The 25277-nt window shown below is 37.3% G+C and overlaps 1 protein-coding gene and 1 long non-coding RNA gene across 7 annotated transcripts in view; one reads left to right on the top strand and one right to left on the bottom strand.

The window, feature by feature from the left end:
- Positions 1 to 25277, top strand: part of LOC105482651 (uncharacterized) — a 40464-nt gene that overhangs the window by 7354 nt on the left and 7833 nt on the right. Inside the window, exons 3-7 of one of the 3 annotated variants that reach the window (XR_987744.3) lie at positions 2366 to 2515; positions 3166 to 3282; positions 7496 to 7640; positions 9170 to 9201; positions 23566 to 23762. This is a non-coding gene — a long non-coding RNA (uncharacterized lncRNA). The remainder of the gene's footprint in view (positions 1 to 2365; positions 2516 to 3165; positions 3283 to 7495; positions 7641 to 9169; positions 9202 to 23565; positions 23763 to 25277) is intronic. The other 2 variants (XR_987745.3, XR_987743.3) reach the window with 2 other exon arrangements.
- The window catches only part of LOC105482652 (glutamate rich 3), a 111686-nt gene that overhangs the window by 81876 nt on the left and 4533 nt on the right, over positions 1 to 25277 (bottom strand). For all 4 annotated transcript variants that reach the window (XM_024793060.2, XM_024793062.2, XM_011742859.3 and 1 more), the window contains exons 2-4: positions 7187 to 7280; positions 4588 to 4713; positions 937 to 1008 (exon numbers count right to left, since the gene is read on the bottom strand). In XM_024793060.2, the coding sequence (XP_024648828.2) occupies positions 937 to 1008; positions 4588 to 4713; positions 7187 to 7280 (292 nt within the window). The remainder of the gene's footprint in view (positions 1 to 936; positions 1009 to 4587; positions 4714 to 7186; positions 7281 to 25277) is intronic.

Below are 25277 nucleotides of genomic sequence, written 5' to 3'. Positions count from 1 at the left end.
TAGTCCTTGATGTCGGGCAATATTGGCAAAGCTGGATTAACCACAAATCTCTACACACGAACTCTTTGATCTTGAAAAACTGACCCATCCTCTGTCATTTGAAAACATTTTTGTAACAAAATTATCTTCTCACCCTAATAAAATAGACCTGAGTCCATCAGGCAAGGGTGAAAAATTACTGTCTTTTATGACAAGTTATTCTACAGAAGCTTTACAAATATTCGTCAGTTCGTGAAACGTATCTAAGGCTGCATATTTGTAATACCACAGTACACAGAAAATTAAGAACAACATGTGATTACGAATGACTTCAGAAATTGAGTAAAACTGCCAACCTAAATGGAAATCTTGAATTTAACTGAATATCTCATCTCTTGATTCAAGTTTATATTTCCTGAGTTCACTGCAAAGAAGATATATTTAAAAATAGAAAACAAGGAATTTTAAAATGCCTTTTACAAAATCTACATTTTATCATGCTTTCTTTTGCTAATGAGGATCCTTTCCACCATATATTTCCAACGTCACATTCAAATGAAAATGTGTCATAGTATCATTCTTAAAAAGCCCTTTTTACCATCAGGTTGGAAACATTACCATCCATTTTTACCTCCTTAAGACACAAACAAAAATCCCTTGCCCTCTATCACAAGAATATATAAAACCGAAATTTCAGGAATATTTTCAAGTTTGTCTTTGAAAGGTTTGTGCCTCATTACAATTTATTTTGTACAAACAGCTCCTATTTTTGTTACAATCTTCTGTAATAGTGATGGCTAAGGTTTAGGCTTGGTTGAACCATCATTGACTTCAACTATGTTTTACCCAAAAGTAAAGTGTCCCAGGGAACTGGAATCATAGTTTCACTGTATTTTTTTGTTTTTTTAAATCATAAAATAATACTATGAAGTAAAAGACAGTTATATAACTCCTTACCTTAAACATCTGGATTCGCTCCTTCCTAGCTAAGGTCTCCAATTTCTTTTTTATTTCAAGCTGATGGTAACGCTAAGCATACAGGAAAGAATAAAGGAGAGAATCATATCGGTTATAGCAACGACCAGTTTAGAGAAAAATAATTCCAACAGCTAACTATATTCTCAATTACCCCTCTTGTCATTGAAATGGAGAAGAATCATCTGCATCAGTGCACAAGTGGGAATATAAATTGGTGCAACTATTTGGAAATTCAATTTTCAACATATATTAGGCAGTTAAAAGTGTTCATAACCTTTAACCCTTAAATTTCACTTCTGAACCTGTGGGAAATCTAAGTAATTTTTTTAAATGTCTTATGCACAAAGATGCTATCTGAAAATTTTTTTTTTCCTTTTTCTTTAAGGTAAAAGAAAATGCAGAAACAATATAAACTATAAAAAGAATGGTTATATTTCTGGCACATCCATATGATGGAATAAAATATAATTGATCATTTAAATAATGGTTCATACAGATCATTAAATAAGGTTCATACAGATTCTGTTTAAAAAGATGGACAATGCACCTAATGCAGGATAAAAGCAGGATACAGAATTTCACAGAAATACAATTTAATTTATCAAGCTCTTATTGTGTGTCTGTTCCTGTGCTAGGAAGATGCTTCACATACATTATTTCTTCTTGAACAACTCTAATTGCCAAGCCACCCTATTTTACAAACAAAGACACTGAGGCAGAGGATAATGAACTTGCCCCAGGTCATACACCCAGCCAGTGGAGGAGCTGTAATTTCAGCCTTGGCCTATCTGACACTAACTTCCTGTTTTTTGCTTGTTTTTTCACAAAACCTTGTTGTCCCTGTCACAACATAGTATGAGTTTACTAAGGTAAAAATATGAATAGAAAAGAGACTAGAAAGAAATGGATGTTAACAGCAGTTGTCTCTGAAGGAGGAATTGTATGTAATTATTTTCCTTTTTTATGCTTTTCCCCCCAAGTTTTTGTAATATATTATTCTATAATTTAAAAATAAGCCTCACGTAAAAATAATCCGTTTAAAAGGCAAATTGAAATTAATTAGACATATTTGAGAGTGTTTTATTCATTGGCCCTTTGAAAAAATGTTTCCCCTCTGTTCTTGGTTCCCTCCTACTGCCTTAGGAGCCCTGCAGACTCAATAATTTCCTATCATCAATCCTCTTCTTAACACTTCTCTTTCCTCTCTCTCTTCCTCTGATCTCCTACCCACTTATTATCAAACTGTTCAACTCACTATCAACCTTTTTCCACCTTCCATTTATCCCCAAATCACTGTAGTCATCCACATCGACTGACTTGCCACTTCCCTACTGCTGAAACTACTTTTGCCAAGTCCGCCAATGTTTTTGTCTTCTGGGTCAAACCTAATTTCCCTTTGTTTCCCCAGTGCTCATCATTTTTAACCATTCTGCAGCTTGTGAAAATCTTCCCGCTTCCAGGACACCATTCTAACAGGCATGTTTGTGACCACTTGAAGGTTCCTTTTCAGCTCATGCTGTTGTTCTTGATCTCCTGCAGTGCACATACCTCCAACCAGGTGAGAAACTCTTTCTTCTGAGCTCTTTCTTCTCCCTCACTCCTTCGCATTCAGTCCGCTTAAATCTTTCTCCCACTTCAGCTTCTCTGTAGACAGCTGCATCTCCCAGCACTACCACTACTGCTATTAGCCTACACCCTTCGGCAATAGCTTCCTAATTGACCTCCCACCTCCAATCTTTTCCAGCTCATTAATCCATCTTCCACATTTTTAGCAACATCATCTTTCTAAAACAGCTCTGCTCATTTCTTTTACTCCCCTGCTGAAAAACATTTCATCGCCTCATCACCTACACCCCAAACTTACTTGAGAATTTAAGGCTCTCCAGAGACTGGGTACCAACTTGTGGGAGAGTGTCACTTCTTGCCACTCCTGCCAACTAACCCACTGTGCAGTCTGGCCTCAGTGAGGGTTCCTTTCCATCTACTATGTCCTTTCACACCTCTGTAACTTCTGAGGTCTAGAACACCTTTTCCACGTTTTCACAGGAACCCTCACTCAGTCTTCAAACAGCAAGGCCTCTGTTCAGCTTCCTCTGACTCCCACAGAGAAAAGTCATCCTTCTCTTCTTTTCTGAGCTCACTCTATTTGTTTCTCTCCTCTAGCACTTAGTCACATTCTACAGTATTTTTTTTAATCCTACCTTGCAGCTTCAACACAAAGCCTCATACTGGCACATGGTAGCCTGCAATTATGGCTTGTTGCATGAGTGAATGCATGAATGTGAATACGGCAGTATTAGCAAGGAGCATCAGCATAAACTAAATGTGAGACAAATGTGACAATTTAAAGATAGTTTGCTCTATTATATTTATATATGATTTATTCTGTTATGTAACAATTATATTTAATATATTACATATTAACATTTATCTAAAATATTTATTCAGAACTAGGAATCCACAAAGACTTAAATAATAGCATATTCTACAGTTATGATGTGTCAGAATGTGTTAAATGAGATTTTGGAAAACTAGACTTCAAGGATTAAGGCTAACAGAGAACTCAGTGCCTGTGGGGTAAATTTGAAACAAGGTGTTAATTTTATGCTGTACTATTTATTGTTTTCACAGAAAAATTACAGCTAATACTTTTATAAGCAAGAATTTAGGGCCACAAACAACAATTCTATGTAATTCACGGTCATGATATGAAGCACAAAGTAAATTCCTAAATGAACAGATCATACACATCTTAAGTGAACACTTCATCTACCTAATGCAGCATAATAATAAATATTTTCAGTGGCACTAGACTTAATATTGGTTTACTGATGATTCTACAGTTGTTCATAAATGTTTACTGCACTCACAGGTCAATGGTTTTACGAGCCAAGCTTTCTGATTTACTGCTTGTATGGTCAAGCCAAGAAGCGACATGCTTTTTCACAGAGATTAAAATGGTGTTGATGCTTGAAACTTCAAGTTCCATGGAGCAAGGCTGAAATAATTTATCAAATTAGCTAGATATCCCACTAAGATGCCCTGTCAGATTAAAAAAATATATTGTTGATGCTTGGTTTGTGCATCTATGTTGACCAGCGTGGCCTACGGTAGAAGGGACAGCAGATGTTAAAATGCCTATTCCTTGAAATGTAACATACGGCTGAGCTTCAGAGCCTTAAAAGAATAACAGATCTGAAATAATTCATGGCAATGGAATTACTGATATTTAAACAGATGTCACTTTTTTCAGCAAATGGAAATTGAGGTACAGATGGTGAGGGCTGGTATGTTTTAGAGTAGCCATTGTGAATGAAAAAATCTACATTTGGAAAATTAAATATCACAAAATATATAATGATGTCCATATTTTTCTCCAACTGAAATGGAGAAAAGCTTACGCTAGACTTCTGGCTCCTGGATGCCCAGAGAGATATTGAGTATTTCTTTGTTTCATTTTCTTTTTTAATGAAACGCAGAAAGAATATCTCTTTTTCTAGGTACAAAAGCATTATTAATTACCATATTAGACAATGTCAATTACAAAGAAAATAGTAAAGATTTATACCTCCATCTTCATTGATGTGGAAGTAGAAAAAAATAAAATAAAAAATAAGTATATATTTATACCTCCATATCAAGAACTTTATGAAAAATTGCCTGGGCTAAGCACTCCCGGATATATTTTTGATGATCCCGCTTCATAATATTTAGTTTATATTCTTTTTCAGAAAGTATTCTTCCACTTCTTGTGATCTGTCATGAATAAATAAAACATACATAGAAATATAAAATAGAAAATGTGATGTTAGTTTTCAAAAAAGAGAGGCTGGAGGGTGGAGAAGACAGACAAGCACACACACACACACACACACACACACACACACACACATACACACACACACACAGAGAGAGAGAGAAAGAGAGAGAGAGAGAGGTCTTGGGGAGGCGGGGAGGGAGGGAGAGAGAAAAAAAAGGAGAGGGGAGAAAGAGGGAGAGAAAGCAGCAGTAGCTTTTAAGCCTAAAAGAATATATCACTATGGTTGATAAACTTTCACTTTTAATGCATATTTCATGAGGCAAAAAGGAGAAAGGAAGTCTCATATACCCTTCATTGTGAAAACACACACAGGTGGTACACTTGACGTTTAAAACAAGATTTTCATCACAGTAACAATTTTCCCTTGATGGAACCCAGGTGTTCTTTTCATTTCTCTTTTGAACACTTTCCTGGAGGAACAGGGTGGGGTATTACCTTGAAACAATGACCAGGAGCAGTGATCATAGGACTGATGATCTCGCAGGAAATACTTTGATGGGAAACATGGTAGCTACAGAGGAGCTCATCAGTTTGTTTTAAAAATAATTGGTTTCATTACTTTGTTTTCCTACTGCTTTTTTTTCTTCCACTCTCCAGCCCAAAATGTAATTTAATTTGTTGTTTTGATTCAGAATTTTACACATTATGCGGTAGCATACATAGAAGATATTCAATATTGGTCTCAACTGGCATCATTGCAAGTCCCAGGAGTGACCATTTTTGTTGTGGATTTACTTATTTTCCTTTTCTTTAATTCTTCCTGTGGGCATATTTGTTGATGTGTTGTATTGTTCTCTATCCCCTGTAAACAAAGAGCGTTACCCATATGGATTGTTCACCTTCTTCTTTTCCACTTATTTAAGCTCTCTCCCCTCTTTCATGCAAGACACATATTTTTCTTAATTCTGCTAACTATATTTTTTTACCACTACTGTTGCAACACACTGGAGTATTGAGATCAACCAGAGTTGTGCTACAAGTGATGGGTTACTGGTAATCTTTTTTTGCAAATACATTTTCCAATGGAAGAAAGAGATATACCTATAGAAAGTGTGCTTGGAATTACAGATAATCCACTTACAGTCTTTGTGCGACTATGTCTGAGCTCCCCAACTACAGTGGAAGCTCCTATAGGGCAAAGGTGCTTAAACTTGACCCAGCATCAGAACCACCTGCAGAGCTTGTTGAAAAACTGATAGGCCCCTTACCAGAGCTTCTGATTCAATTAAGTCTGCGGCAGGGCTCTCATATTTGCATATTCTATCAGGATTCCGGGTGTCCCTGAACACTGCTAGCTGAGAGGCTATATTTGAACCTCTAGAGAAAGGGCTGCATCTTTCTTATTTGAATTGCCATGCATACAACCAGTGTTCAATAAGTGCTTGTTAATGATGCTGATAAGTAAATACAAAGTCCTTCTCATTTGTACGCAAAACTCACAGACTGTTATCCAAAGAAGTGATGTTAATAGTAACAATAATTACAACACCCATTTATTGCACATCTCTAACTGCCACAACAATTCTGAGCGCTGCGTGCCATCATTCTCATTTTACAACTGAGGAAGCTGGGGCTGAAAAAGTTAAGAAAGTGATTTACTCAAGATTCTATGGCTTATAAATGGCAAGCTCGGTTTCAGCCAGGTCTGTCTGATAACAAAGCCTCAGGAGGAGAAAAGCAAGCTCTCTGAGATCTATCAGCTAGAGTGCCAAGCACAGAAACAACGATTAGAAATGCAATACGTGCTCTTTCAACACCATGGCAACAATAGTTAAGGAAACCCATTGTGTTTTAAGAAGGTAAACAGCTAACACTTTCTATAACCACATCTCTTTCTTTCCATGGAATACCGTAACATTTTAAAAAGGTTTGACATTGTATACATTTAGAGGAATAGAAATTTTGTGGAAAGAACAGTTGTGAAGCTAATGAAATACACTAATATTATCAATAAACCATCACAGGAAATAATTTGCTTTTAAATGTGGGGGAAATGTTGAAATGTACATGTCTTCCACACCATATTCCGTGAATATCAAAAGCAATATTTTTTCCGAAGATGACAGTAAAATCTTCTCTATCTTCAATTCCTAACAGTTTCTAGCTCATACAATGTGTATTCAGTAAATATGTGTTGAACGAATGAATAAACAAACAATTGAAATAGGCTGTTGGAAACTCTCAGGGCCTTTTCCTCAATGATTTATAAGTTTTCTTAGCAGTCATTGTGACCTGCCTTCCTATCTTCTCAAACAACCTCAAATACATAAATCAAAACTTTGGAAAGAAAGAAATTTTTCTAAAATGAGGGGAAGTGGAAGATGTCACTCAAAGAGAAAGCCTGAAAAGGTAGGGAATTATTGGACTTCATGAAGCAAGAAGGTTGTTGGAAAGTAAACCAAAACTTACCAGTCCTGATCTTAAGAGATGACGCCTTATCCTTGTATTGTTAAAATACCCAGCCAGGTGTTTATCCATAAGGCTATTATATGCTGCAAGTAACCTAAAATGCAAAAATAAAACCAATAAGTTTTTACAAGGGGTTGTTTGATAACCAAGGCAATTCTTTACTTTCTCCCCAAACAGTGCATAATCATTCACTCATGCAGCCTGCCAGTCATTCATGTATGTATTTAATAAACATGTATTGAGTCTCTACTCTTTTTTAAGTCTCATGATAAGACCTAGAAAATCATCCTGATTTTAATTATTCCACAGACAAGTATGGAAATCACACATCAACAAGTAAAGTGAATGGGGAAAGTCAACAAGAGAAATATGCAAAAAGTCATGGCCGCACAGAGAAGGAGGCCACCAGCTCCAGTTGTCACAAAGGACTTCACAGAGGACGCCTGATGGGAAAGTAAGGGCTCCTTCAGCAGAGTCTTTAGCCTCTCATGACATACCCTAAACTCTGGTAACTCAAACTTACCTGCTGTCTCTCATGTTCAGAATACAACGTGGTGCCCCAACTGTGAAGGCCCTTCCTTCACCTGCCAGCCAGCAGATAATATCTGTGGTGTATAAGCATCTCTTCTCTTAGGAAACATTCTCTGATATGTCCTGGTGTGCTGTGTTGCCTTCCAATCCCGCTCCCCACCTCCTACCCCATAAGACCCTGAGTTACTATCTCATCACATAATATGTAATTGTTTATTTCTTGGTATCCTCTGCTAGATTTGAAGGCTAGGCCAGGATAGAGCATTATTCTTGGTATCCCTACTGATGTTATTTGTCATGTATCAAAATAATAATGTGCTCAGTAAATAAAGATACGATTTTGTTTGGGACTTATTTTTCTTGTTGTAAGTTCCTAACTAAATTTAAGCTCAGTATTTTGAAGTGTTAACTTCCTCATATATATCTAGACATTCCCATTAATTTCACATCCAGCATCAAAATAATAATTCATAGATTGATTTTTATGGTATTTTAAAAGAGGATAAATTGCTTTGTTGATTATATGCTATACCTTAGTAAATTGTCAATCTAAGTCTGTATGTCAAAGTTGAGCACTATTTTCTGTTTCAACCTATCCTTCATTAATTATTCAGTAACTTAATAAACATGTACACATATATGTATGTGTACATGGTGCATGCACATACACATTCATACACAGACATACACATAGATGTTAGTATATACAGTAGTTCTCCCTTATCCACAGGGAATACATTCCAAGACCCCCAGTGGATGCCTGAAACCGTGGATAGCACCAAATCCTATGTATACTAGGTTTTTTCAATCTGATATCCAATATGGCTGCTAAGTGACTAAAGGGTGGGTGGCATATACTATGTGTATACCCAGGAAAAATGGATGATTCACATCCTGGGCAGGACGGAGCAGGACAGCATAGGATCTGACAACACTACTCAGAACAGCGTGCAATTTAAAACATAAATTGTTTATTTCTGGAATTTTTCCATTTAATATTTTTGGACTGTGGCTGACCACGGGTAATTGAAACCACTGGAAGTGAAATCACAGATAAGAGGGGGCTACTCTGTGTGTGTGTGTGTATGTGTGTGTGTACATATACACTTATACACATATATATAGAGAGAGAGAGAGAGGGAGAGAGAGAGACAGACAGAGATAGACAGAGGCAGAGTCAGGGAGAGGCAGAGAAAGAGAACAAGAAAGCCTAAAGATAGTCCAAACACAAAGCTGTCTTTAAAAAAATGCATACCCTATTACAGGCAACAAAGTTTTACAATCTATACATTTTATGAGCCGCTAATCCTTAATTTATTCTGAGATAAGAGCAGGGACTCATACTGTAGTCAAGTAAATATCATTAGCAACAATTTTATTGAGCAGTTTGTACTCCTTAATTACATGGAGATGATATGGGTGACTTCTTGATGCCTCTTTTCTCCTTAACAGCACATCGCAGGAAAGTTCCATGCTGCCAAACGGTAAGAAAAGTTTAATTTCATCCTCAAAAGAGACTGAAAGCAGTTACAAAGCTTAGAAACCAAGGTGCCACATGAGGGTTGCAGACATATGAACAACTGCAAAAGCCATTATTTCACTAGTTTTATGTAAAAAGACAACCCAAGAGCTTCAGTAAGGCACACAGAAAACCAGCTCCAGATAATGCTTTGAAACCATCTTTTAAATGAACTGTCTTGGTGTCCTATAGTTCATCAAAGGTTTCCTGTCTCCAAAAGGTCAACATTGTATACCTTACCCTTTCTAAATCTCAGAATATCTTTTCAGCTCCTCATTTCAGAAAGGTGAGCAGGTGTCTCTCAGTCCTAACAATCATGATTCCACAGTTCACAGATTCTTAAGATAAATCATTAGAGTTATATAATATATAGTCTTTTGTCTGTTTTTCAGGCTCAAGTTTTTTCTTAAAAATATCAATAGCTTGGGAATAGCTGGGAGTGCTAAAACCCTGATTAAATGAAATGGGGGTCAAAAAGTTGGGATCACATAAGCCTCAACTTCCTTATTGACTGATAAATTAGATCCTAATAACAATTGCTTGGCCAGCTGTGGTAGCACCTAATTTTAATTCTGCTCTCTCAGGCTTCTACTAACAAATGTGTGCATGATGCCTGTCCAGGCTTACAAATCGTCGAGCAGGTCCAATTAGGTTGAAACTTTTTACACATCACTTTTTCCTATTTAGGAATAAATGTGGGTTCTTGCTTCGGATACCATTTGTAAGCAACTCCTTCCACAACTATCATCATATGACTAGTTTGGTAGAACAGCTGAATAATAACCAGCAGGGTCCACCCAGGCTCAGTTATTTCCTTTTCAGACAATGCTGGAATTTTTTAACTGAAACTTTAGATTACTAAATTGTTTGATATCAAGAAATTGCACTAAAGTTAATTATATACAGATTTGGTAAAATGGTCAATGCAAACATTTCCACTGCATACATATACATGTCACCATCTTTCTGACCATCAAGACTCCTTTCCAGGGAGATGGTCAAATGCTGTGTGGGTCAGTGTCAGCCACACTGTGGTCTGGCTGATCCTCTCTGTTCTGGTCCTTTTCACCTGTACTTGACATGGACTTGTAGTCCACCATTGCATTTACCCAACTACAAGAGCTTCACTGACCAACACAAACTCAGGTTGGTGGAGCTTTTCTGAAATTCCACCCTTTCCTCTGCATTCATTGCCACTTATTCCCTTCACTTTTCTTTCTTTCTTTTTTTTTTTTTTTTTCCTTGCTCATGGCATAACCCTGGGCTGAATAAGGTCACCTTGCTCTGGGCTTGGTGATTGTGTTGCAGCTGAACACTCCATTCCTTTTGTATGTTACGCTCTGCATCCAGTGTCAACACTAGACTTCCTGGTCATGCTGCCTCAGGCCTGTGACCCTCTACTGCACCCTGTTCATCGATTCCATTGGTCACAGAAAGCACCAGGTCATTGTGACCATATTACTCGCAGGCCATGTTGTCATGTCAAGACCCACAACTCACTGGCCAGACCAGTCTAACGTGTTTGTTTCTTTATGTGATGAACAAGATTATCTACCCATCCCCTGGTCACTAGGTGGGGAAAAACCCACTTCCTGGCTCAATGCACTGGGGAAAACAGTCTCCCAGGAAACACAGCAACCTTGTCTCCATGGTGGTTCCTGTTTCCCTCACTTCAGTGCACATGCCACATCCTTCAGGGCCTGAAGTTTAGAGGAGTCAAAGCTGAGTTACTGGGGTGCTACCTTCCCAGCTAAGGCCTTTCAGCACTTAACCCTCGGACCCTTGCCTCCCACCATGTAATATACAAATGTGGCTCTGTAGTAAAGTCAGTGATTCCTGACAATCCTTTCTCCTGATCCCAAACTGAGATAGTCTACCATATAAAAATCCCAGCTAAAAGGAAAGGCACTATAATAGTTTTTTTAAATCACAAACGCTTATTGTTTAATGACTAATTTTAGGTTATTCTGTAAGGCATTGGGGACACAGAGATGGCACAGACACTGCACTTGTGGAGCTCCCAATCTAGTGGGGAGATACACATATACATACTGTGTGTACATGTGTGTGTGTGTCTGTGTGTGTGTGTGTGAGAGAGAGAGAGAGAGACAGAGAGAGAGAGAGAGAGAGAGAGAGAGAGAGAGAGAGATTTCTTCCTGCATCATAAGCTAATTCATTACCAAGTATCTTCATGTCAGGCCCTGAATCCTGAGCTGGGGAAGGAGTGTAATACCCATATTCCATTTTGCAGATTACAAAGCACTCTCACATACATAGTCTCATCTAGTTGCTTTTAGACTCATGTAATATGAACAATATCTAACTATTACAGCTCTTTTATCTTGCTAAAGTGGAAAAGCTCCAAAACAAGATTACTGCTTAACATGAGTCAGTTTTAGGAAAACCTAAGGCAAGATTTCTTTATGAATCACATTGATAAAGTCATTTCTTCTGGCCTGAAGCACCCTGCAACTCTACCCTCATCTCTTCCTATACTATCCATCTGCACACTGTCTACATTACCTTTGGGGATGAAAAGAGATAGAGAAATTCCAACTCTAGCTTCAGTTCAATTCTGGCTCCACCATTACTGGCTCCATAACTGGGAGCAAGTGATTCTCTGCATCAATTTTTCTACCTTTCAAAAACACTAGTATATGAACACAGTTCAGCCAATTCTTTGTCAATTTATTGTAAGATTGCCTTTTCTCCAATTTCAAATAACATGTTCCTCATTTCCATTTGAAACCTCATTAAAATGACCTTTACCATCCGTATTTCCACCAACACTCTGTTTATTATTGTTTATGTATTTTCTAAGAAGATGGAGGTTTTCTCTTGTTTCTGAGTCCACACAAGAATCACCTTTAAAAATCGCCTCATGGCAATCTAGGCTTTTTCTAGCATGCACCTCAGAGCTCTTCCAGCCTCCACCCACTACTTAGTTCTAAAGCCACTTCCACATTTTTAGATATGTGTATCCTACTGTTAGTACCAATTTCTCGTAGTCTCTTTGGGGCTGCTCCAACAGAATACCATAGCCTAGGTGGCTTAAACAAACACTATTTTTGGAGGCTGGAAGTCTAAGATCAGGGTACCAACATGTTTGGGTTCTTAAAGAAGACCCTCTCCCTGGTTTACAGAAGACTGTCTTCTCATCGTGTCCTCATATGGCAGAGAATGGAGAGAGAAGCAAGCTCTCTTATGTCTCTTCTTATAAGGGCACCAATCCCTCATGATCTAATTATCTCCCAAAGGCCTCATCTCCAAATACTATCACACTGGGGATTAGGGTTTCAACATATGAATTTTAGGGAGACACAGACATGCAGTCCATACCAGAAGATATGATCATCCACATTGTGTAGATGAGAAAAACAAGCCTTAGTTTAAATCACTTGGCAAAGATCATATAACCTAAGACTTATTCCTGCTAATATGTAACAAATCATAGTGAACACCGCTCATCTTGTCTTGCTAATGTGAGGACTGCAGTATGCTAAGTATAATGATGGGAAAATGTGAATAGTGAAATATTCACAGAGAAATATAATCCACCCAATTCTCCGCTACAGAGATAGAAACCATTTAAGTGAAAATTATTATAGACTTATATTAACAAATACATAACTTTCCTTTATAATTTTAGCATAAAAGCAATGTGCTGAAGTCTTAAAATCAGCTAATCTCTTAAATATATATTCCTGCATCATGCTTTGCACTAAAAATTTCCTCAAAAGTATACTTGTTTGAGGAGATATTAAAAATAATTTTGGTTCAACCAGGTTCATTTTATTTAACCCAAATTGTGACTTATTCCATCTAACTAATAAAGTGTTCATTAGTTTCCTATTGCTGCTATAACAAATTACCACATACTAGTAGCTTAAAACAATACAAATCTATTATCTTATAGCTCTGGAGGTCAGAAGACAGAAACGACTCAAATTAAGGTGGCATTCCTTCTGCAGGCTCTAAAGGAGAATTCAGTTATTTTTCCTTTCAATCTTCTGCAGGCTGTCTACATGCCTGCCTACATGCATTGCTAAATGCAGCCATAGCTGGTCAACTCTTTCTCACAATGACATCTCTCAGGTTCTGGCTCTTCTGCCTCCCTCTTCCCCATGTACGCACCTTTGTGATTACATGGGGCCCACCCACATTAATCAAGGATAATTTCCTTATTTTACATCAGATGATTTACAATATTAATTCCATCTGCAACTTTTATTCCTCCTTTTCATGTAAAGTAACAGATCCACATGCTCTGAAGACAAAAATATGAACATCTTTGAGGGCCATTCTTCTGTGTTCTGCAAGGTCTCTCCCATAAGCCTGATGCCAGGAGCAGAAACACTGGACACTGAATGTGATGGTGATTGGACTGTGTCTTAGCCCATTTCATGCTGCTGTAATGGAATACCACAGACTGGGTAATTTATTTAAAAATAGAAATTTATTTCTCACAGTACTGGAGGCTGAGAAGTTCAAGATCAAGGTGCCATCATCTGGTGAGGGCCTTCTCCCTTCTCGCTGTGTCATTGTAAGGTTCCCCAGTTCCTTCAGTTTTTTTCTGTATCATGACTAAAAGTCAGAGTGCGTTGACTGCTTTATGAACCAGCCAGCTGTAGGTTTTGCCCAGCAGACCTGAACCCAAACTGAGGCGTTGAACATTCTCAGGCACTGAAAAAGTTATCTGGGTTTGCTGGAAAGAAACTGGCCCGGACTGTGAACCAAATTCCCTCAAATTTCATATAATCTCCATACCCTGGCCCCCTCACCATGGGCATGCCTAGATAGCACATCCCTTTTCTCTCACTATTCATTGTGATAATATGCTGCTGCACTCTCCATCTAGGTTCCCTTAATAAATGCTTTGGACTGATCACCTTGGCCTTTAGTGTTTCTTTCTTTGGAATCCCAACTGGCCCCATCACAGGATGGTTTGAGGCCCTCCCTTGTGGGAATTCCCCTACCACCACTTTTGAAACAACCCCATCACAAAATAGTCATCACATGGCAGAAGGTGGAAGGGCAAGAGAGCACACCCATTCCCATGATTTGATTTTGATTCCCATGATTTGCCCTTCACTTGAGGTCCAATTCTAATTCTACCCCTTATAAGATACACGACCCTTGATAGTTCAATCTTCTTGACCTAGCCACTATCCATCAAGTAAAATGCTCGCACTACTCCCTGTAGGGAACATCTCAGTTTACTTGTCTAGAAATATATTTGCTTAAAGCTTCATCATTTTTGGAATATAGAAATTCACATACGGAAATACCCACATAGAATCTGGCAAACTGCCTCATTTTACATTCAGGAAGCTGAGGTTCTAAAAGTAGGTATGGTTCCTCAATAAATCAATAAAGAACATGCCAAAATGTCACAGGAGTTCCCTTAAAATTGTACCTATCTCTTTCCTAGGGTTCTTGTCTTACCACATTCCACCAGAATTTCTTTCACCCATGTTTAATCACTTTCTTCAGACTCATGTAAGATTCTCTTCCTGTACACCCTCCTACAAGGTGTTGCATGGAGCCATGCACACAGTAAACTGTCACAAACTCAGCCAAGATTTGTTGAGTAAATGTACAAATAAGTTAATGGAAACAAAGCATATTGGTCCAATTTCTTGACATATATCCTTTTATAAAATCCACATGTGAGGATAATCACCTTTCTTTTCTGCTTCTGGACAATAAATGGAAGTAGTCTATGGGAAAAGCATGTTTTATGTATTTTGGCTTTTTTAAATGCAGCATTGTCCACGTGAGTGATCATACTAACAATTTGTTTTTGTCATTTGTTTTTGTTCTTGTGTTTGACAAAATGGTGCCTTTGTGGCATGCTGCATATTTCATTAGAATAAAATATAGTTCCCAGGGAGGCAGAAAAAAATATATCCTTTTGAAGAAACTTGATGAAGGACAAATATAGAACAATTGACATGAGGGTCAATTATTTTATATTCCTATATAAGAAAACTCTTTGCCAGCTACAATTACACCAAGAGTCTCTATAGCCTGTCACTTTATAGGGGGTGATTAAACTGATATCATATAAATGATTTTATATTACATTCTTCATTCTTTTTTATTTGCATCCAAACCTGCCAGATCTCAGCAATTATGCTAAATATTGATTCACAATTTTTCTCAGCTTATTCTAACAATGAAGCCAGATGAGAACCATAATATTATTTTATTTATAGCCTTAATATGATGGTTTGAAGTGACTAGTAAAACAAGACTGGTCTCCAACTGTGCTGACTGCTGGTAAGATAATTTTGCAGTGTTCACAGACGAGGCAATAGGGAAGCAGTGAATGGGAGTCAGTAGGCCTGGGACACATTAAGTTTGACCAGTTGCATATGAGACACGGTATATGCTTTCAGATACCATGAATTCTTCTCTTTATAATGTTACATCTTTGAACAGAAAAAAATTGCAGCAGCTTGAAAAATATGCATTAATAGAAAAATAGTATCTAAACTAAGGGAGATAATGAGGCTGTTCAGAGGAAAGGTGACCAGGATGGAAAGTTCTGCAAACTAAGAATTTTTATCACTAGCATTTATTTGGTACTTTCTTAAATTTTTGTAGTGCATAAACTATATAACATACACAATCTTGTGAATTAGTATTATCTTCCCTCTTCATAGATGAGTAAACAGATGTAGAGTGGGTAGATAACTAGTCCATAACTAGTTAAAAGCAGATCCAGGATTCAAACCAGGATTCTAAACCATGGTTTAGAATCATAGAAGAAGTGCAGTAAGACGACTTGGGAGAAGGGGGATGATTTAAACAATCAGGAAGAAAATGAAGTCTGAGCCAGTAGAAGGGAACTGAATAAGTGCCTTGCAATTTGAGGGGCAGGTGCGGGAACTTACAAGAGGATTGCTCCAGGAAGAGGGATTACCATATGCAAAGGTCCAGGGATAAGACAGCGCTATGGTGCCTATCTTTATACTGTCCTCCTGCTAGAAGCACCTCCTGCTACTGTCTCCACCCCTGTTGCACAGGTGCATGTGTGTGTCTGTGTGTGTGTGTGTGTGCGCCTGTGCACACACATGCACAGTTCCAAAACCCCCCTTGGAAAAACAGAAGACACCCACCGTCTTTTAAAGCCCAGAGGGTAAAACTGAGAGGAGGGTAGTCAGTCAGCATGCCTGCTGCCAGACACAAAGGAGATTAGAAGAGTTATTTTGTGCAACAAACCCAAAGTGCTTATTATGTGCCTGGCCTCGCACTATCCCAAGGTTACAAAGCTGCAAAGCTGCATAAGCACAGTCCCTGCCCTGAAGGGACAATCCAACCAATTAAAGAATGGCAGTGCAGTATGATGTGCTACAATCACAACAGCAACTGTTTATTGTGTTCAGCATGCACAATCTCGTTTAATCTGCAAAACATCCTATATATCAGATTATTATCCCATTTCACAAATAAGTAAATTATACTCATACAAGAAGGGTATCCAAGAAGAACTGAAATCTGAACTGGGTCCTAAATGACAAGTCAAGTTTTGAGGGAAGAAGTAAAACCTGGGTGGGTAATTACGGGGACAGAAGTACTAACTGGACTCATTCTAAGAAGTAGGGAAATCATACACAAAGTCCCAGAGAGAGAGAGAGATCACAAGTTTCTGTCACCCAAATAGGAATTGGTTGATTATTTATGCTATGGCTTGGCTATGTCCCCACCCAAATCTCATCTTGAATTGTAGTTCCCATAATCCCCATGTGTCATGGGAGGGACCTGGTGGGAGATAATTTAATCATGGGGTTACCCTCATGCTACTCGTGCTATTCTTGTGATAGTGAGTGAATTCTCATGAGATCTGATGGCTTTATAAGGGGCTTCCCCTTTTGCTCGGCACTTCTCTTTCCTGCCACCATGTGAGGAAGGACATGTTTGCTTCCCCTTCCACCATGATTGCAAGTTTCCTGAGACCTTACCAGGAACCTCTTTAAACTTCTTTCCTTTGTAAATTACCCAGTCTAAGGTAGTTCTTTATAGTAGTGTGAGAACAGACTAATACAATTTAACATAAAATTAGTATAATAAAAGGGAATTTAGTTTACATTATTATTAAATTATAAATTGTTGATTAAGGCAGTTACCATTATGTGTCAAATACACTTTAGAGGGCTATGTTGGCTAGGAAATGTGATCACTCTTTATTTATATTTGATCTTGGAACACAGTCTCTTATAGATACGAATAGCCTACTTAAACTCTTTACCATCCATTGATTATAAGATGGCTCAATATATATGTGTGCACACATTCAGACACAGAAGTGTGTATATATATATATATACACACACACACACACACACACACACTTTTACACATGTATCATTTTCAGTTACTTTCTAGTCTTTGGGTATTTCCACAAATGCTTATGAATGGTACCTAGTGTCTGTCAATGATTTCAACTAGTTTTCTGTGATGCAAGTCATAGGGTCTGCTTATCTGAAGCAAACTTGGCAAATATAAAGAAAACTCTCACATATGCTTTTCAATGTTAATAGTACAATTTTAATGTACAATGGGAAAATGTTTAGAAATGATCCCACAGAGTGAGGTACTATGAGAAAGAATAAAAGAAGAAGAAGAAGAAGGAAATGAAAAAGGAAGAAAAACCAAAACAGAAAAGCCAGACACCAAAGAGAACAAATCAATAAATTTACTATGTGTGTTGAGAAGGAAAACATAATCAACCATGTTAAAAGCTTCTTAAGTGCCCTAAAATGTAATTCTTATGCGCAGTAGTAAGATTTAAAATGGTAATGACATGTGGGCAAAGGTTAAAGAGGTTGACTAACTTTTAAATACTCAACCATTTAAAAATAATACCCCTAAGATTTTCACCAGTCTTTCTACCATTTGTCAATGTCAAAGCAATGATGCAGTTTCATGAGTTTGTCTTGAATTCTCAAATTTGATAAAAAGAGCAAGTGTGCTCGAGAGGTACAAATACTCTGAGTCATTGCTTCCATTTTTATTAAAATTCTCAGTTGTTCAGAGCATGATTTCCTTAAAGGAGCAACCTCATTTTGAGGGGTCATGAATTGGTAGGTCAATATTAATTTTCTTTGTAAAGATTCATGAATCTAAGAACAGGTTGTCATTTAAAAGAAATTAGTTTAATTGAACAAGAAAGTGAATTATTGACTGGGAACATCTTCTCTATGCTCCCTTCCAATTAGCTTGGGACATGTCTGCTTATTTTGAACTGTGTATTTTATTTATTTGGGGTTTATGTCCATTAAGAATTAAATCCTAAAGACTTAAGCAACTTATGCTTTACACAAAGATCAAAATAAATACACAATAGCTGCCATTCACTGAGTTCCCATTATGTGTCGATATTTATTAGCTCCATATTTTTGAAGGAGGATAATGAGATGCAGAAATTAACTCTCCTGAGTTTACATAAGGCATAACTGGAATTTAAAGCTACATCCTTCTGACTCCAAAAATAAATCCTCTTCTGAAATAGCATGTTTATTTCATAGTTTTTTGCATTGGACATTGATGTTTTCTCTTTGGAATATCAGTCCTTTTAATTTAGAGGAAGAGAAAAAAAATAGGAAAGATGAGTTTCAGACAGTTGGAATTGTATTCATTCCTTCTTTGAAGTGTTCCCATTTTTTGCCCACACTCCTGACTACAGTTTCTGAATATCTCTGTCTTTTAACCACTGTGCCTGGGCTCTCCTTCTCCCTGTCACAGCATTCTCAAGTTTGATTTCTGCTCCATGCTCTTGCATGTGGCCCTGAAACATCAGACTTTCCATTAATTTTTCTGAGCCAATCTCCTCACCAAGGACTGAAATCTCAATATTCCTCTTCACACACTGTAGCCTGAGGCCAGCCTCACCCACTCCCTAAGGTTTTGTTCTGGAAGATTCCAGCATGAGTTGAAGTTCCATATCTCCAGCTTGACTGAAAGGAAAGAAGAACTATGGGAAAGAAGATTTTAAAAGTCATAATCTTACATAAATCCCTATGAATTGTGGTGAAATATTCATTTGTTACAGTTGCAGAGATATTGCCAACTGTTGACTTCAACAGAAAAAAAATGTTCAAACCCATTTTTATAAAGGCTTAGGAGATGATCAGAAATAAATCTGAAATTAATTTATGACTTAAAATTGAAGGCAAATATCATTTTGTTAAAAAAAGAAAAATCCTAATCTGTTATGTACAGTTAATGTTCTACTCAAGGTTCCAAAAACTAAGCAAGACACAAGTAGAACTTAAAAACAAAAGTTAATTAGAGGTATTAACTTCTCCTTACAGGCCAGCTTTCACATGGTTTTATAGCATCCTTGCCTGCTTCTAAGAACATGTCACCTGAATAAACAAGTAATGCTGCTGTCTCTTCTCACTTATTCAAAGTCACAATAGACTACTGCAGTGATGACTGAAATTACACCAAGTTTTTAAAGAGTGCTTTTTACTATTTAAAAATGTTTCCCAACCAGGCATAGTGGCTCATGCCTGTAATCCCAGCTATTTGGGAGGCTAAGGTGGGATAATTGCTTGAGCTCAGGAGTTTGAGACCAGCCTAGGAAACATGGTGAGATCACATCTCTAAAAAAGTTAAAAATGTTTCCAGATAGATCATTTCATGTCTTTCCCGTCCTTCAACATTCTTTCCCCAAATTAATCTCCCCAGGATGCCTTCTCCAATTAACCCAACTCTGCATCTAGCTCAGGACTTAGGTGGAAGTTGTTCTATAGAAGTCTGTGCCTACTTACATACCATCAGTGTTATAAGCTACCAGACACCAAGCAAACATATTGACATATACTATGCGTCAGGCCCTGTGGTAAATGTACTACAGCATCTAATTTAACCCTAACAACAACTACAAAGCAGATATAAATCCCACAAGGATGGAAAAAAAAAACAAGAATCAGAGAGATTACAAAATTTGCTTAGGGTCACACAACAACTACCTGGCAAATATGACAATCTAATACTCAACTGAAGTCCAGTAGCAGACAGCCAGTCACTAAAGCTTTGTAGTGGACATGGTTGACTGGCTATAAAAAGCCATTCCCAAACTTGTCTTCCTTGCCTATCTCCCATAGTAGAAGTTAGAGAAGTCAAATACACCCTTTCCTACTCTCTGTTATAGCAAAGCATGTCCATTGTTGCAGTTATGGTCCATGAGATATAAGGAAAAGTCTACTGGAAGGGTTCTAAAAATGGTATCCTTCCTGATTTTTGTTAAAAGAAATCTTTTTACCCATCTTTTTCCTTTTGGTTTGGAGTGGTTTGATAAGAATATAATGACTGAATCTAGGGTCGTCATCTTGCTAACATAGAAAAAAATAAAAAAATGTTGCAGAGATAAGACCCCAAGTCCCGATATTACTAAAAAATATAATCACCTACCTGTAGGACTACTTGTAAAATAAATAATAACTTTTATTATGATTTAAGCCACTAGTAGTTTGGCTTTCTGTTACTTGCAGCTGTAAGTATTCCTAAGGTCACTAAAGTCAGAGACATATGGTAGGAATTATTGAGCTAAGTTTGGAGCATAGTCCTGGGGTACAGTGAGAACCCAAAGATGTAGAGAGGTATGGTCTCCACCCCATGGAGTTTGCAATTTACATGGGAGATATAAAAACTACTCAAATGCTACAAGGAAAGTATCTGTGTGGTACTTGTTGGTATAACTTCAAAGACAAAATAGTCTTAGAAGCAGCTCTTTAAGTAGTACAGCTTTATCAGTATAGTTTTATAAACAGAATAATCAACTTAAATAATCCACAGGAATATAACAAAAATGCAAACTATAATTATTTATGGATGTAGAAGTTCAAATGATTTTGATTTTCCTCGTGGTACTTTACTCAAAGTAAAAAATTTTCAAAATACAATAAATACAAAGAGGAAGATTAAAAAAACACACACACACACTTGTATCCCTAGTACCCAGAGAGTTGAAGTTCCTTCTAACTCTATTACTATAATTTACAGCAGATTATTTTATTTCAATCTAAACAACAGAAACAATATTATTGTAAATATCTTGGAGCAAGCTATGAAGAGAAACAGCTTCTTTGTATGACAGCCAAATAATATTCACAAATATAAAATATTACAATCCGTGGCATATAGAGAATGCCAAATTAACTGCTACTATAAAACACTATGATTCAATTCAATTTAAAATCCTTAGTTTTTAATGCTGTTTCATAACTACTATGTGCAATTTATATTGTCTGTTTAGTTTCCTGCTGTTTCTTTCCTTGCTTCAATATTTTGCCCTAAGAATTTTCATTAATTTGTAAATGTTTATGACTATTATAGAAAAATAATAACAGTCACATAAAAATGGATCACCAGCTTAAAATGTCCAATTTTCTATCTCAACCAGCATCAGGCACTGAGAGGTAGGGAGTAATTTGATTACTAATCAGACTTAACAGTTCAACACTTACCTGTAGAGATCATTGATTTATTATCTTAATTATTTCTCCTCACTAAGCTTTTACTCATATTTTTTGTTAGCTTTGACTTTTATCTCCCTTTTGAACTTTTGGCTTCAGATCTCTATTCTCTATGTTATAGACTTAATGTCTGTATCACCCCAAAATTCATATGTTGAAATCCTAACTCACAATGTGATGCTATTAGGAGATGGGGCCTTTAGGAGTCAATTAAGTGAAGGTAGGACCCTCATGAACAGAATTAGTGCATTAAAAAAAGAGACCTCAGCCCTCAGTCATCCTGGCTAACATGGTGAAACCCCATCTCTGCTAAACATACAAAAAACTAGCCGGGCGGGGTGGCGGGCGCCTGTAGTCCCAGCTGCTCGGAGGCTAAGGCAAGAGAATGGCGTGAATCCAGGAGGCGGAGCTTGCAGTGAGCAGAGATCGCGCTACTGCACTCCAGCCTGGGCGATAGAGCGAGACTCCGTCTCAAAAAAAAAAAAAAAAAAAAAAAAAAAAAGACCTCAGAAAGTCTCTCACCCCTTCTGCCATGTGAAGGCCCAGCAAGAAGATGGCCCTCTGTGAACCAGAGAGCAGGCCCTCACCGGACCCTGCAAATGTCTCTTGGGCTCCCCAACCTCCAAAGCTATGAGAAATAAATTTCTATTGTTTATAAACCACTCAGTCTATGGTATTCTATTTTAAGGGCCCAAATTGACTATGACCCCCATATGTTATCAATCAGTCAATCAACCATTTATTTTAAATGATTTTGCATTTCTCATAAGAAACACTTTCAGCCTTTGCAGAGCCAAGTAATGAGGAGCATCAGCAGCTGCAAACAGGTTGCATAAGTTTGGTTGGGCTGCCGTAACAAGGCATCAGGTAGCTCAAACAAGAAAAAATTATTTTCTCATAGTTCTGGAGGCTAGAAATCTGATATCAAGTTGTGAGCAGAGTTGGTTTCTTCTGAGGGCCATGAGAGAAGAGTCTGTTTCAGGTCTCTCTTTTTGGTTTGCAGATGGCTGTGTTTGTGAGCATATCTTTGTCCTAATCTCCTCTTTTGAAGACAACAGTTACATTGGATTAGGGTCCACACATTGGCCTGATTTAACCTTAATTATCTCTTTAAAACTCTGTCTCCAATACAGTCACATTCTGAGGAACTGAGGGTTAGGACTTCAACATTTACATTACAAGGGGAGGGGTGGCAGACAGAGGGGAGGGTGGCACAATTGAGTCCATGACACAGAAATAACCAGAAAGGTGACCAACTTAATTATGTATCATGGATTTAGAGAGAAGAAATAAGGGACATCTTTTCTGAGTACATGAAAACCCAAAATACCATACCTTGATTCTGAATTATCCGTGCTGGCAAACAGAAAAAGATCACTGATGACCATCAGAAAAAGGGCATAGATACCTTCTACATCCCAGAACATTCATGTAGATAGCTCAGAAGAAAGAGAAGAGGATAATGAGGATCTCTAAGAGAGTCCCCAGAGCATGGGGAAACCATGCTTTCACTGTCAGAAAAAAACTGCACTTCACAGTAACTTGCTCATTGACCAAAAAAGTTAACCATACAAAAGAGACAAGGGGACAAAGACAGCAAGAGTGAGTAGACCCACAAGAGAATAAGAAATTATTAAAGAATCCAGATCTATATGAAATCTATATATCTACACTCTTCAATGTTCTTCACTTTTAAAGTATGCTTCTTGTGGCTCACTATGAAAGCAATGATTTTACAATTGTCAAAAAATTTTTAATCCTAATACTGAAAGAGCCTCAGTAAGGTATGATTTTTCAAGCTGTGCTATTCAACTTGTCACATCTTTTTCTCCTTCCTCCAGAAAAACATTAATCCAAAAAGGCAAGCTCTCAGGTGAATTACTTTAATCTGAGTATATTTCCTAATACAACAATTTGCAGCAATGATGTTGTCAATGAAGAATGTGTTTCCTTACTGGGACTTGTGCAAGAAGAGAGTGATTTAGAGCTTATGGCCAGTGAAAGAACAAAATGACTTCTGCTCTGCTGGAACCCAGAGGTATGGTGAATCCTATCTTGTGTTTGGGTCAACTTTTTAGTTAGCACAATCTGCAAATTTACTACCTAGTTTAAAAAAAAAAAAAAATCTATCCTTGAAAATCACTTATTTAACCCATGAAGTACAATACACATGATTGTGTGTTCAATGTACTATTCAGCAATTTTTGTATGCTTAAGTTTTAGAACCATGGATCTAAGCCAAAGAAATAAACAAAGGAAACATCAAAATGCAGTGTCTACATACTCAAAGAATTCTCTCTTGAATATGTAGACATTGTAGAAGTAGGGCACTGCGCAAGTCTTCCTATTCAATATAATCAGGACTAGTAGCTGGTCAGTTAAACAAAAAGTAAAATTAATGAAATAACTGTATATGAATACATTTACCTTAATTTTTTTAAATAAAAGCATAAATATATATCATTAACTATTTTTTGTGATGCCAAGGTCTTTATTTTGTCTATGACTCAGTTGATTTTCCTCTATCCTTTTTTTATATGAATCATAAACATAATATATCATTTAGGATTTCCAGTTTAGAAAAAGGTGACAAAGACACTTACAAACTAATGTGAATGTTTAATCTTAGATTTTCTTTTTTTGTAAATTTTATCCCCACCTAATTTGATAGATTTATTTAAACTGATTGACATGTATGGAGTCATTCCATAACATAACACTATTCTCAACTATTTGTGTGGGGAAATGAGTAAGCCATAGCAGGGAAAAGTCCAGTAATTCAGTCTGCACACCACTTCTCTTGGTCTGTACCAAAATGAATAACTACAGGTTAAATTATTTCAGTACTACCTTCAGTGGCTAAAGTTTAAATTGAAAGTGATAGCACTGGAAATTAAAAACCTCAAAAATGATTAAACTTTACCTCAGATTCAGAATATTTGGGGCTGATTTTTTAATTCAGAATTGAATCAGAAATTTTGTTTTCCCATCTCTCTGAAAACCTTATATGGATTTATGAATAATCAAAATAAGTTGGGCAAATCTCCACCTATCCTCCTAGTTAGAGATGGTTTTTCTCAGCAGAGACTGAGTGAAACCCAAAGATTTTCCTGGGGGAACTTGGGTAAGGATAGTTGATATACTTTGGCTCTGTGTCCCCACCCAAATCTCTTCTCGAATTTTAATCCCCACATGTTGAGGGAGGGACCTGGTAGGAGGTGATTGGATTATGGAAGCGCTTTCCCCCATGCTGTTCTTGTGACAGTGAGGGAGTTCTCATGAGATCTGATGGTTTAAAAGTATGGCACTTCCCCTTCACTTGCTTTCTCTCCTGCCCCAATGTAAGACGTTCCTTGCTTCCCCTTCGCCTTTCACCATGATTGTAAGTTTCCTGAGACCTCTCCAGCTGTACAGAACTATGAGTCAATTAAACCTTTTTTCTTTATAAATTACCCAGTGTCAGGTAGTATGTTTATAGCAGTGTAAAAACGGGCCAATACAATTGTTTTAAGGGAACCAGTTTCTATTGCTCAAGTTTACTTTGTACTCCTCT

Source organism: Macaca nemestrina, chromosome 1 (genome assembly GCF_043159975.1).
Source record: "Macaca nemestrina isolate mMacNem1 chromosome 1, mMacNem.hap1, whole genome shotgun sequence".
Taxonomy (NCBI): Eukaryota; Metazoa; Chordata; class Mammalia; order Primates; family Cercopithecidae; genus Macaca; species Macaca nemestrina.
This window is presented reverse-complemented; position numbering and strand designations above follow the sequence as displayed.